The sequence below is a fragment of the Nanorana parkeri genome, unplaced genomic scaffold (assembly GCF_000935625.1).
Source record: "Nanorana parkeri isolate BGI_ZX_2015 unplaced genomic scaffold, ASM93562v1 scaffold888, whole genome shotgun sequence".
NCBI lineage: Eukaryota > Metazoa > Chordata > Amphibia > Anura > Dicroglossidae > Nanorana > Nanorana parkeri.
Window position 1 is genome coordinate 709,058 of NW_017307156.1, and position 14,464 is coordinate 723,521.

The window sequence follows — 14,464 nt, forward strand, 5'->3', positions numbered from 1 at the left end:
AGCTCTATCTGTCCCCAAAAAATTGTATAAAATTCATTTCAGTACAACGTTGCATGACGGAATAAATGTCAAAGTACCACAGCGCTGAATAATGAAAAATGGCCTGGACAGGAAAACACCCCGGTCAACGGTCAGCAAGTGGTTAAAGTAAATTGACTGACATGTTCAACACACGAATAATGAGATGCACAATTAGTTTTCTGCTCAAGACATTCTTTATTCTTTTAATCCATGTATTGTATATTAAAGTCACATTTCATCAAACAGCAAACTGAGATTACTGACATCTTCCATAACGGAGAGGATCTACTCTCCCAAAACCCTTTAAAAATGCTAATATGCTTCCCTCAAGTTGAGAAATCTACTTAATGTTAAAGTTGCTATTAAAAGTTACAAAACCTCTCTTAAAGGCTATAACACCAGCAGCTGCTGTGGCAAAGAAGGCAGAATATCCAAGGAATCTCAGCAAGCCTTGAGATGAGGGCAAATTTCTTTCCAAAAATGTTGTTGTGATTGGCAGGCCAGGAACATCCTAGAAGGAAACATATACAAGTTTACTTTACTACCGTAGATACCACAAATGTACATATAACCACTGTAGTGTGAGAGCCCACCTAAACCATCTATTCTATTTATACATCACGTATGAGCTAGGGTGCTGATCTAACTGATCACATGAAAGCACATTCTGACTGGAGTGTGGACAGTTTATAGATGTATGTATCCTGAGAACAGTGTCTCTTTAAAGTAGTACTAAACTTTCAAACTTTTTTTCAATAATGAATCCAGATCAAACAAATATACATTGCCCAGCAAAGTATTTCTTTACATTTTTGCACAAGCACTTACAGTCATCATGTTTCCAAACAGCTCCAACTCTCTCAGCTATGCTTCCCTGAACTTCCTGTCCAGTACAAGATCACAAGGGACAGATCAGTCTCCAGTCGCTGCCCATCTACTAGATTGGAGGTTTGAGGAGGGAAGGAGGAGTAGAGAGCTAGGCAGCGGTTCGCCCTGCTCTGTCTGTGTGATTGTAGAGACACACACACAGCGTACTAGCACACAAGGGTGGCTCCATAGGATCCCGCAAGGGAAATGAGCCACCCTAAAACAGGAAGTCAGGACCAGTGATCAGGGGTTTAGCTGATTCTGTAGCAAACTAAACAACAAGCAGTAGCATCCATTGTAAGTGATTTAAACAGCAATAGTTTAAAAACCATATGACTTTAATATCACTTTACAATAAATGTACTATACTTGTCAGTATTGCCCCGAAAAGGAATCATCGCTGTCTTGCAGAGCTAAAGCCAGTGGTAGATCCTTGTGGGTGTGTCAGATACCTGTATCTCTCTGCTGTGGTTCCACCTGCCAGTCAATGTCACTAGTGTGTCCCTCCAGAGGGACATTAGTGATGTGGTGGCATGTGGGTGGAAACAGTGAGCAGCCGGGAATGTACACTTTCCCAAGCATCTAGCTCAGCAAGATGGCAACGATTCCATTCAAAATATGTGGTACTGGTAGGTATATGTATTATTAAAGAGACAGTGTTATAATGATACATATATCTCAAAGAGACCATGCCCCCACTTTAAAAGTTGCATTTAAAATGCATACCTGCAAAGTTTTTTTATTTTCCATAAAAGATTTTTATTCACCAGCAACTTGCTTTGATCACTCCAGGAAGAGTGAGTTAGCTAGCATAGCCCTCTCCTCTTCTAATAGTGTCCAATTACTCTTTGTGCCAGCCCAGCTCCTCTGCCCTAAATATTCCTATTGGAGGGAGCATAGAAGAGGAATAAAATACAGTGTCACTTAAGTGACAGCTCTCTGTCTGCTGGCATCACATCCAAGATGGTGGCACCCAGCAGCACTATCAGGGTTTTTTGATGTCTATACAAGCTAGGCATTTACAAGTAAATAACATGCATAGAACACGATAGATGCAACTATAATGTTATGGGAAGATTGCTCTTGAAATGAATGGCCTGGTGACAGGGTCTCTTAAATGAGAAGATAACTGACATCCTACTGGCATCAGTTATCAAGCCATGGCTAGCACTATATTTACTTATGGATGTGTACTTTGGAATTCTATGAGATTGTCTACTGCTTTGCAATAGCTATTAATAAAATATTAAATTAATCATTTCATTTATAGCTCTTGATCTTACTAGTGTTCTGTTTAATCATTCTTTCCCTTGTTAATTAATTACTGTGTCTTAATAGGAGAAACAGGCATTGACTTGGAAACAGAAAGAGAATTACACTTTGAAATAATTATCGCATTATAAAATGATGATTGTACCAGAAATGATGCCAGCAGTATATTAGAAAGTATATTGAATATGTGCCACCCTTTGAGAGTACTCAGCCTTGACGTATTTGACATAAACAGACCCATTTAACAGGCTAATACTTCCAAACACAATTTGAAATGTAGATAATGGGATCATATGCTAACCAAAGCTTGTTTATTTCCAGTACAAAATTACATTAAGTGTGTGAAGCTATTTAACCAGAAAGTGGGAACAGATTTGAATTGTGATATCTCAGACTGTGATTGGTTAAAGGCATTTTAAAGTGGAGAATGTTTAATTCCCAAGGCACGTAGTAGTAATGAGAAGAAAAATGTACTGTACTCAGTATCATAGCTTATTTTTAAACACATATATTGTGGCTTACAAGTGGTGTTTTATTGGAATATTGTTACATTGTGTGTTTATTTTTAGATTTGTAATGCTTGTGGTATGTCTATGGGGGGTTGTTAGGTTTCTTAAAGACCCGTGGTAATCCCCGGGTACACACAATAAATATGACATTACATACAAAATAGGACAGAGGGCATGACCATTATACATAGTTTCATATAGAGGCGATATGCGAATAAAGACAAAAATTTATTTTATTTCTATATTTCTTTTCCCGGTCAGGAAAATAACACATTATGGCCACTAGATGGAGCTGAGGAGCATCAAAAATATATGCTTCTCAGCGCCACCTACTGACCATTATGTTGCCACTATCTGCTCAGAGCGAATGTACATGCATTTTCACTGGACAAATGTCTCTGCGAATTGTTTATAAAAATACTCCTATTAATTTCACTAATATCCTGAACTAGCATTATTTTAATACAAATTATAAATAATTAGATTAAACCCTTTTACATTTTTAGTTACAGATGTACAAGAATAGGTGCTTTAGATTTTTTTTGTAGCATTTCCCTAAAGTTTAATAATAAAAAAGCTTATCACTTATTATTATTCCATTGTACGAAATGATTTAGCAAAAATAATAAATGTTTTTTTTTTTTCATACCTCAGACACAGGCTCAGGCACCCATATTGTATCTTCTCCAATAAGTCCCATGTTGCACATAACCTGTAAATACAAAATAGAGCCATGTAATAAATCATGTCTGAATGTGTTGTATTTTCCCTGGCTATGTTATTAGTATTATTACACTTAGCCTAGCTTCTATATAATTTTTTTATTATCCCTAGATGAAAACGAGCACTTAACCCTAGCAGTGCGGGGGGTAGGCCAAGATCATTTTTGCCTGTAGTTTAGTCTTTAAAGGAGAACTATGAAGTGAGTGCTTTTCACTCACCTCATAGTTCTAGGCGACCTGTGACAATGAGATTGTCACGGTTCGGCTCAGTAGATCGGGAGGTGAGCGAACACATATCGGCGTTCGCTCACCTCTCTCGATCCTGTCACGGCTCTCTGCCGTGACAGGGGAGGGGCTGGATTCCCCCCTCCCCGCTCTGATCCGCCAGCGCTGACTGGTGGAACGGACGGGGGACTCTGATCCGCCAGCGCTGACTGGTGGAGCGGACGGGGGAGGGGCGGGTACAGCTGGCTCTGCCTCTAGATAGGCAGGGCCAGCTGTCAGTCACGCAGCTGAGTGGATCCCGGCACAATTGTCGGGATCTGCTTCAGCTGCGGCGTCTCAGTATACCGCGAGCAGCAGCTAAAGCTCGCGGTATACTGAGCCTAGGGTGACGGGAGGACACTAGTATGTGTCCTCCCGTTACCCTAAGGAGAACTATGGGGAAAAGCCTTAACCCCATAGTTCTCCTTTAAAGTGTTTATAAACCCCGCCAAAAAATCTATGTGTACATTTCTTTAAAGTAGTATCCCATACCTGTGTACAGGAGCTCTCTAGTATTAATGTGTTTCTTTTTTCTAAATACCTGGTTGATCCTGCCATTGCCATGTTCTTATGCATCAGTGCCAATTGGCTCTGTGGAGCCACAGGAGATGAAAGTAAGCCTCAGGCAGTGATGTCTGCAAACTGTGCCACTGAATTTATGCTTCATCCGTCCACCTTTCAGTGCGGTGGGCAGCAAGTAGACTGAGTCACATCCAGTCCCTCCCATCACAGCTCTCTGCCATGACAGGATCAAGAGGTGAGCGAACGCCGGTATGTGTTCGCTCACCTCCCGATCTACTAAGCCGACCTGTGACAGTCTCATTGTCACAGGTCGGCTAGAACTATGAGGTGAGTGAAAAGCACTCACCTCATAGTTCTCCTTTAACTCTAAGTATTGTCCCAAACATTATTCCTCTTAATTCAGTATGTGTGAAGATACTTTATATGCCCTATGCCATCCTCATGTACATATGTGTGTGCCCGTGAGCGTGGGTTTGTATTAATTTGTGTGTGTGCATAGAAGCAAGGGGAGTTTTAACTTATATTGTGTTTTTTATTGTATTATTCTTTAACTTTTTACTCATATTTAAAGATCTCACTTTCAGAATCCATAGGAAATGCAGGGTGGTTTAAATCTACAGGACCTACCAAAAACTAAAATGTAAGTTTTGGGTGGACTGACATTTTAATACAAAACTAGGTCAGGGTAGCAATTGCAAAGTTTCTTGTAAGCAGGATATGGCTTGTAGGGCCCCTGCAGGGAAACGGTTCAGTCGCCCTCCTCTTGTAAGGTGTTTCTGTGTATATGAAAGCTGCATGGGGCAATGTTATCTATCTTGATAGCAAATGTTTGTCCAATGTTTATAGCTGACAGTGAAATAGTTGTCCAGTTTTAATGTCAACTTGCATGTTGTACTCATTTATATATTTTGCTTCTCTCTGTACCTCTCTGGCTGCCCGTTCTCCAGCTTCTATAGCACCTTCCATGTATCCACTCCATTCTGTTGCAGTCTCAGTTCCAGCAAAGTAAATTTTTCCAACAGGTTTTCGAATAACACTGTAGATACAAAAGTATTACTTGTCATCTGGGAATTTTCTCTTGCGTGGTAATGTAAATAAATTAGAGGTGCACCGAAATGAACATTTCAAAACGAAACCGAAATTTAAAAAATGTCAGGCCGAAACCGAAAATATTTTTTTATTTGAACTTTTTCAAAGTTTTTTTACATTTTATTTTTATTTATTTTTTATTAACTTTTTAATTTTTTCATATCTATATTTATTTATTTATTTTTTATAAATATTTTTATTTTTTACTTTACTTTTAGGGACTCCGGGGAAATATTAGGGTTCTAATCAGACTCCTGATATTTCCCTTTTAAAATAGAAAACAGATTGAGGACACAGAATCCTCAATCTCTTTTTCTGCAGCCCCTGTTATGAATGAACAGGAATCCTCTATGAGTGTTCCTGTTCATTCATAATATGAGAACATTGTGTGTTTACTATAACCACAGTCATGAATGAACAGCAGTTGATGTACATCACTTCCCATTTATTCATAATTGAGCATATAGTAACCATACTCTGTTCTCCCTTATTTACAAACACTCAGCGATTACTGATCACTGATCCATCCTGTCACAGGAGGCTGAGCGAGCGGAGCTCGGCCTGCTGTGCCAAGCCCTGGCTGTCTCCGCCCACACTGCTCTCCTCTGATCTGTGACAGGAGGCTGAGTGGTGTGGGAAGGAGAGACACCGGCCACTCAAAGCGCTCTCCTACCGCAGTGCACGGCCGCCTGTGACAGAATCTCTCCTCCCCGCTGGGACACAGAGCAGTGCCCAGTGGTGAGGAGAGAAAGAACGGATGCACCTCTGCATTAGCCAGAAAATTGCACTTCCGGCATTATGCCAAAAGTGCAACTTTCGGCCGATATATCGGTGCATCTCTAAAATAAATATTTAGAGTTGTTTATATTTAAACTCCCCGTCCAACCCAACTTCCCCAACAAACACATACATACATTTTCCACTGTGGACATTAGAAGAGATTTTACTGCTCCCTGTTAAAGTTTTTGTTTCCTATCTTTTCACAGCAGTGTCAGGGTTCTTGGCAGAACAGGTTGAATAAGATCTCTAAGAGCGGTGATCCCTCTGCTGGAAACTTAAACCTCCCTGGCGGTATTCCTGAGTGTAGCTCGGGGTTACTCTTCCATATCATAAGCGGTAACTCCGAGCTACACTCGGGAAAGCCGCATTGCATTTACTTACCTTGTCCCTTGAGCCGCGCTGTGTTCTGCGGCCGATGCCGGCTTCCGTCTTCTGGGTTCCGTCGCAGGGGGGCGGAACCGGCGGATATTTAAAAAAAAAAAATCGACAAAGACAAAAAAAATTCGAAAAAAAATACCGAAAAATTACATGAAAAAAATAAAAAATCATACCGCCAGGGAGGTTAAAGTGTATTTTTACTTTCGCAACCAAATTAGGATGTTTCCGTTCACATAGCATAAGCTAAAAATATATCTTTAAAAATGCTTCTTCCATTTTAAATTGCTTTTACTTGGGTTAGGGTTGCTTGGCTTCTTAAGGGTTAAAATTTCTACTTGCTTCTCCTTCTTTCTAATGTCAAGAGGAGCTGTGAAGAGTTAAAGGATTACAACCCTGGCTTCTCCATTGTATGTTAATACAGTTTATGAGAGAAACACAATCCTCAAATGTCATCAATCCTGAGGACAGATGCTCAGAAAAACCTACAAGATAAGAAATATTTTCCTAAAAAGTATTTTTCAGTATGCTGTGTGAATAGGAACACATAACATAATATAGAGGTGTTATCTCAAATTTGACTGCAAAAGTGGAAATACACTTTATTAGTGTCTTCAACCAAAATGTATACAACTTTCTCCCAAGATGAACATAAGATTGTAACATAAGATTCAAATAGAAAATGTGTAAATCTTTAGTGAAAGTTGTGTGAATATTGGCTAAAAACATTGATAAATAGACCCCAAAAGATGTAAGTAGCCGATCCGATGGAATATTTAGTCCATGCATAATTCAAATATCAAATTACACCTTTTAACACACAATGCACTGTCCAGACAATCCTAATAAGATCCATAATTGATTTCTCACTTGTCTTAGCTTTTAATTGTAATGGTTGTTCAAAAAACAATATCTTCCACAGGAATATGCAGAAAGTTTCCAATGATAGTAATCAGCTGGGTAAAGTAAATGTGGCAAGCACCCAGATTCCCAACAAATCCTTCTATAACCACTTAAGCAATATCAGTGATCTGGTAAACCTTGTGCCTAGAATCGGCATCTTCCTTTATCCATAACCAACCTACAACACTCTATATTAGCTGAGGAGACGTCACATATACCATCCCGTCACTTCTTATTATGATTGCAAGTTTAGGTGGAATAGTAAAATACACTGCCGAAAAAGTGCAAATACTGATTGTGTAGACCTTCGCTTCTTAAATCAATGTATACAACTTAACACATTATAACAAATTAAAACTAGTATATCTCAGTAAAGTTCCTAACACCCTACCCAGGTTTCGTCAGTTGTAGCTTCCCCAAGAAGCAGCAATATACGTGACCAGTATTTGCACTTTCACCTGCAGCCTATTATACCACTACATCTAAATGTGCTTTCATACTGAGTGCTGGGGTACGGGGTTGTGAGAGGTATTCTTGGCCAAAGTGGGTTGAAGATTTGTTGTGAATAGAGAAAGACGCTGATCCTTTACACAAGCTTACTGGATAAACGATATTGCCCAGTTGACCAGTGAAGGAGGATTTGTTGGAGAATGGGCATGGGACTTATTCTATCCAGCTGATAAGCATTCTGGACAATATCATTGTTAAAATTATTTTGCATATTTGTTTCTGCTAATACATTTTAGAGCTTGAAATTGTGAGACATCAGTTAGGTTTTTAATATGTTGAAAGTTGCTTGAAGTCGGATGTGGTGCTGTAGTGATTGTATGTAATTTCTTGAAGTAAAGATGGCCATACACCTATATATAACAAACACCTGAACAATACCTGCATCCAATCAGATTTTTCAGGTATTTTGACAGCCAGTGGGGCTGACTAGCAAGATACTGAAGCTTGGCCTAGTGGGAGATTCCTCCATCCACAGAGTTTAGCATAGATGGAGGAATCTGTTGCACTTTTTACGTCTGACAATAGAAAATCTGCAGATAATCTACAGGTGTGTGGCCAGCTTAAAGCATTGCAGTATGTTAAAATTTGTAAAATATAAACTTTCATTGAATAGATGCTTCATTTCATTGACTATCACCAGGGCCACCATCAGGGGGGTGCGGTTGAAACCGATGTCAGGGACGATGCCAGCCCACTGACAGTGGAGGAGGTGAAGGAGGCTGGGGGCCCAGCAGCGCCGTCCGGTGCCAGGAGAGGCCGCGCCCCAGCTGCGCCGGTCCAGTGGTGGGAGGGGCTGGATCCAAGCAGCGGCAGCAAAGGAGCTGTGTTTTCAAGGAAAGGGACCCCAACCAGCCCACCTAAGATCCTGCAGGGCCCACCACAGAGAGTCTCAGATGGGCTGTGCAGGATCTATGGTGTGCTCTGCAGGGTCCATCCCAGGTGGGTTTGTTGAGGTCTCAGGTGGGCTCTGCAGGGCCTCAGGTGGGTCCTGAGTCCAGTGCAATACTAAGGTCTGAGTCCAGTGTGTTGCTTGGTCCTGAGTCCACTGCGTTGCTAAGTCCTGAGTCCAGTGTGTTGCTAAGTCCTGAGTACAGTGCGTTGCTAAGTCCTGAGTACAGTGCGTTGCTAAGTCCTGAGTACAGTGCAACGTACTGTAACATACTGTATATGGGAATCATCAAATCATCAGGTTGTAAACTTCTTGATATATTTTAAAATAAAGTAATGCCTTTCAATGCTAAATGGATTTTTTCCACATAAATTATATTGTCTATAGAAGAAAACTACATTCAAAGCATGGTAAATGTGCGATGTACGTATCAACTTAAATACTCTGTATCTTCCTGCTAATGATGAAACAGCAGATGGTATTCTATAGGTAAGTATATTAGCAAATGATAATGACTAGCTAGCACTTTGAAAATGATAAGTATGTTAGTCTATGGAAACAGATGGCACACAGCCAAGCATATTAACAGAGATTAGTTATAACATGTAGTAAATAACTCACAGCATATGCTAATACTGCTGAATAACTTATGCAGTGAAAACAACAAAAATGGATAAATAAATATACTACTACTGCTACCACTACAACTAATAATAATAATAACAATAATTATACATTTACCATATAGCAAAAAAAAAAAATGTACTGACTAGCATTCATGAGCATAGATTTTCAGTATGAACACTTGATGCAGAAATGACAGCATCACATTGTTCAGACAACATCACCATCTCTTATGAACACCTGGAGCCTCTATGCATGTTCCAGTATATGGCCAATATTCTAATGATAGGCCCCAGGATCCCTAGCAATGGCAAAAGGGGTTGGGTAACCTAGGCCCTATCCAGACAGGGGCCCAAAATGACACTGTGCCAATGGTGGCTATGATCATTCCTGGGAACTTGCCAACCTTAGAGTCGCTGAATATTTAACATGATTGCTGGACCTTCAGTTTACCAGCAACAATCTCCAGCCCCAAGGACAGGTTACTTAGAGTAGACACATCAGCATGACTTTGTGCATACTGCTGGAAGAAGTGACAGCAGGGAGTACAATGGGTTAAGCTCTCGCCCGTCCTCTCTAATGGAACAGGTGTTGCTTGCTTATCTTGCCGTTCTCCCTCTGGGAACAGATGCTATTTTCTGATATGCTGGATACTAGTAAATAGGTCCTGCTCCACTGCTCCAAACATGGATCCAACATGTCTGATTGTGACTGAGTTACAAAACGTTATATTGATTTGTCTGGAATGGGTCATAGTGTTTTTAATGGTTGCTATGGACTGTAGCATTCTAATTATTGCTTGCTATCGGCTACGTATAACATTCATGTCGGGTATCACACAGCTTTTAACATTCCCACATTTCCAGTTCACTGCAGCTCATAGTATTTACTTTGTTTACGGTAAGTTCCTTGTTTGTTAAAATGCATGTAAACTCTTAAGCTGGGAATACATGGGTTGCATTTTGACTAATTCAGCATGAATCGTCCAAAATTAGATCCCTGGGTAGCCCTATCCCCTCAACAGAAGTCAATCATTACACCGATAAAGGGACAAGATGACCAATCAGCTGCAAGCACTGTTTAGGTACTCTGCCAGTGGCTGGTGCCGCTGGAAGAACACAGTATACGCAGTGGAAGATTCCTCCATCCATGATGTTAGCACGGATGGAAAATGTGTCTGTGTGTACCCAGCTTTAGGATGAACTTTTCTTATTTGCTCCCTTTTGCTCTGTTGAATACACAATTGAAAGCATTTTCATTTATCTGTTCATTAAGTGCAAAAAATACATGTTAAACATGTCAGAAATTCAGAACTGTCCTGTATCAACACTTCCTGTGTTATCTCAAGGAGACCTCCCAGTTTTCATCTTGCGCTACAGAACAATTACTCCCTATGCTATGGGGATGAAGAGAATGTATTAGTTTAAAACAGCAAACTGGGCAGGGCTGACACCAAGTGGTTGATTTACTAGCCTTATAAAACACACCACAAACATGTATACACCTCTGTAGTGTGTTCCCTCCCAGCATGATCTATGGGTGGAATCTAAACACCTTTGTAGTGTGTACACACCCAGCAGGTGTGTTGTGCAAAGCCAAGCATGAATTGCAAGGTGATGTTGTGTAAATTAGCTCTATGTTGTGTTGCTTGCGTTGATGAATGCAGGAATGTAAATGCATGAGCTAACCATTTTTGTCTAAACTGTGAAGTAGCATTATATATGCATCATGTGCATGATTTTTCCATATATGGCATTAGTGGAAATATGCTTTTAGAGACTTTTTGGTTGATAAATACGTTTTGCTGTGTGAAAATCATACGCACCTGGTGCGTGCGTGTGTTTAGGTTAATAAATCACCCCCCAAGTCTTACATTTTCAGTCAACATAAAGGCATGTGGTGTTATTCCACAAGACAATATTAGGAAATGAGTGCATTTGTGGCACATCAGCAGGTATTTTTATTTACTTAATGGTACTTTAAAAGGATAAAACAGGGAAATATGCATTGCAATTGCAAAGAGGTACTGCATTTCTTCTTTATTTTTCCCTATGTGCTTTAACAGGGCTGATTTCACTAAAAGGTAAAAACCTTATAGCAGACAGTAGTAGATAAACTAAAGGGTGTAAAATTTAAAAATGTATATAATTCTATGTTTTCTTCAAACACCCAGCTCATTTTTGGTAGCTGCTGGAGTGTTACACCACCTAATATTGTTATATTATCTTTCTCAAGATCTCTCTGCTTGAGTTTACTCCTGCACATCTCTCTGGTCATAAAAAAGGGTCCCAGTAGTTTTCATTTATGATCTATAAATAATACAACAAGACTGAAAATACCCCAACACCTAAAATCCCACAGTATGTAGCTGGGAGCTAGAGCTTCTAATGAATGTGTTTAATCATTGGGCAACTCGCCCTACCAGGCTCCACTCTTTTCGTTGGGTGACTTGGCCTACTAGACTCCACTTTAAACATAAGTCCTTTAGAGGTGTTGCATTAGTCTATCTACTAAAATTTACCTCAATCTTCCAGTTTGAATGTGCAGGGCAACTTTGACTGTGCAACTTGGTGTTCTGGGGCTTAAAGGCTTCAAAGAATTTCATGAAACCAACCTTATTCTCCTTATTGCCAGCTTTCAACACATATTCTTCTCTCTCTCCCTTAGCCCTTCCCAAACGTTCTACACACTGCTCCAGGTCCCAACTATACTTGAGGACTACAGAACCCCTACTCTCTACATAATGGAGATGATGAGAGAGGGATGTTATTGTTAGTCCTGTGCCAGGTGCTCCAATATATATGGTTATTGGTAGGAAGTGTGTTACTGGCAGGATTAAAAGAAAGGAAAACAAAAAGTCTGAAAAGAGAAAATGAATGCCGCCACCACATCTTGCTGAATAACATTTTTGTTCTTGAGTTTACATATGCTTTAAAAATGGCAAATTTTATTTGACATCTGTGAAATGCCATTCTGTATACTGAAATTTCTAAGCCTAGAGTTTTTCCCACCTATTGGTTTTGCTACAGTAAGGCACAGTGCCTTGTTTTAAAAAAACAAAACATTATTTCACTCTGTGGAATGGTGGGAAAGAGGATTAGCTTTGCATGTGACTTTTAACCTAAAGAGGATTTTCAGTTTTTATGTAAGGGTTCTTTTTCCATTTTACCGTTAACTTTATATTTATGGTGCACTGTGTATATTTTTTAGTCTGAGTGTACAATCATACCTTCCAAACTGGGTCATGATTCCTGGAGGGAAATATGCCGTGTAACATCCACCTGAGTACTGTTCTTTACACCAGTCCTTTTCTTCATAATGCACAGGCTTTTATAGGGAATAAAACCATATTATGTATTAAATTACATTACGTTTGTCATACATGTAGAGCAATCTAAGAATTATTATTATTATACAGGATATATAGCGCCAAAAGTCTGTGCAGCACTTTTCAAAATTGTACTTCACTTCCTGTTCTGTCAAAATAGACTAGAAATATTTTGAAGTTACCCTAGGGTTGCCACCTTTTCTTCAAGCAAAACCTGAACATTCTAATGCACAGGCAATTTTCTTTTGAGAATATACAGGAGAGAGCGAGGAGAGACAGCCAGGAGACTGAACGAGGAGAGATAGCCAGGAGAGAGAGGCAGCCAGGAGAGAGAATACGAGAAATGTCACCAGCACACCGAGTTCCTTCAAGGATAATGATTCGTGGGTTTATTGAAAACTCATGTCAAAAACACAAACGTTTTTGGGGCCGCACAGGGTCCTTTCATCAGGCATAGCAATAAAGGGACCCTGTGCGGCCCCGAAAGCGCTTGTGTTTTTGACATGAGTTTTCAATAAACCCACGATTGATTATCCTTGAAGGAACTCGGTGTGCTGGTGACATTTCTCGTATTGTGTGCAATTGGCGGCGCCATCCGCAGTCATTCCGAGCACCCTTCCCTGAATACGGGACTTTCGGTTAAGGAGTGCAGCAAGCCTTTTCCATCATAGCCAGGAGAGAGAGGCAGGAGGGTCAGTCAGGGGAGAAAGAGGAGATATAGCCAGGAGAGAGACAGCCAGGAGGGAGAGCCAGGAGAGACAGCCAGGAGAGACAGCCAGGAGACAGAGACAGAAGAGACAGTGAGGGGTATGAGAGGAGAGACAGCCAGGAGGATGAGCGAGAAGAGACAACCAGGAGAGAGAGTAAGGAAAGACAGCCAGCATAATGAGAGGAGAGACAGCCAGGAGAGAGAGTGAGGAGAGATAGCGAGCAACACATCTGCCTGAAGCAGAACCCCTGTGCCCTTCAAGACATACAGTATGTTCATCATTTGTTTCAGACACCTACTTGTTCCCTGAATTCCAGTGTCGTCGTCCCCCCATGCCTTCTCAATGCACTCCAATTTGAATACCAGGACCCCGTGGTTGCCCTAGCCTGCCTCACATTTTGAAATCTTGTGTCCGGGTTTCAGATGGCCTGAAGATGGCCTGAAACCGGGATACAGCACATACAAGATTCAAAACCCGGACTCTCCGGGTTAATTCTGGACAAGTGGAAACCCAACTTACCCCAATGGGGCCACAGGGAGCAATAAGAAGTTGGCAGGGGTGCTAACCCTTCCTCACTGTGTCCAAATGTAAAAAAAATTGTCTAGATTTATCTTTAAGATATTACTAGCAAGCATATGCTAAATACAGAAGGGCAAATCACTGCAGCGGCACAAAGCACAGAAGCATGGATTGGTACAGTGGGGATGAGCACTGAGGCATGTGTCAGTACAGTGGCAGTGAGTGCAGAGGTGGGCGATGGTGAAGTGGGGAGTAACTTGGGGACATGGGGGAGAGGTGGTGATAGCAGGGGGGTAGGCGTGATGGCTCAGTGCTGTGGAGATTTCAGGCATGGTGGTGAGAAGATTGATGCGGCCACAGTGGCAGTTGTGAGAAAGTGTGATGGCATAGTGGTGATGAGTGCTGCCTCTGTGGGATTTCATCTGTAACTTCAGATGCAGTTCCTTCCAGCTAGTGGCAGAAGTCGGGCATGGTGGTTGGTGGTGTGAGTTGCCAGGTCAAGGGATTATAGTGCCTGGGTAAGCTGCAGCATAAACTGGGGGGGGGGGGGGGGTTTGGGG

The 14,464-nt window shown here is 41.0% G+C and overlaps 1 protein-coding gene across 1 annotated transcript in view; it reads right to left on the reverse strand.

The window, feature by feature from the left end:
* Window positions 1–352: 352 nt before the first annotated feature.
* Window positions 353–14,464, reverse strand: part of LOC108794711 (amine oxidase [flavin-containing] B-like) — a 15,582-nt gene continuing 1,470 nt past the window's right edge. Inside the window, exons 2-5 of the mRNA XM_018565797.1 lie at window positions 12,577–12,674; window positions 5,102–5,213; window positions 3,319–3,381; window positions 353–532 (exon numbers count right to left, since the gene is read on the reverse strand). Coding sequence (XP_018421299.1) covers window positions 362–532; window positions 3,319–3,381; window positions 5,102–5,213; window positions 12,577–12,674 — 444 coding nt within the window. The 3' untranslated portion in view covers window positions 353–361. The remainder of the gene's footprint in view (window positions 533–3,318; window positions 3,382–5,101; window positions 5,214–12,576; window positions 12,675–14,464) is intronic.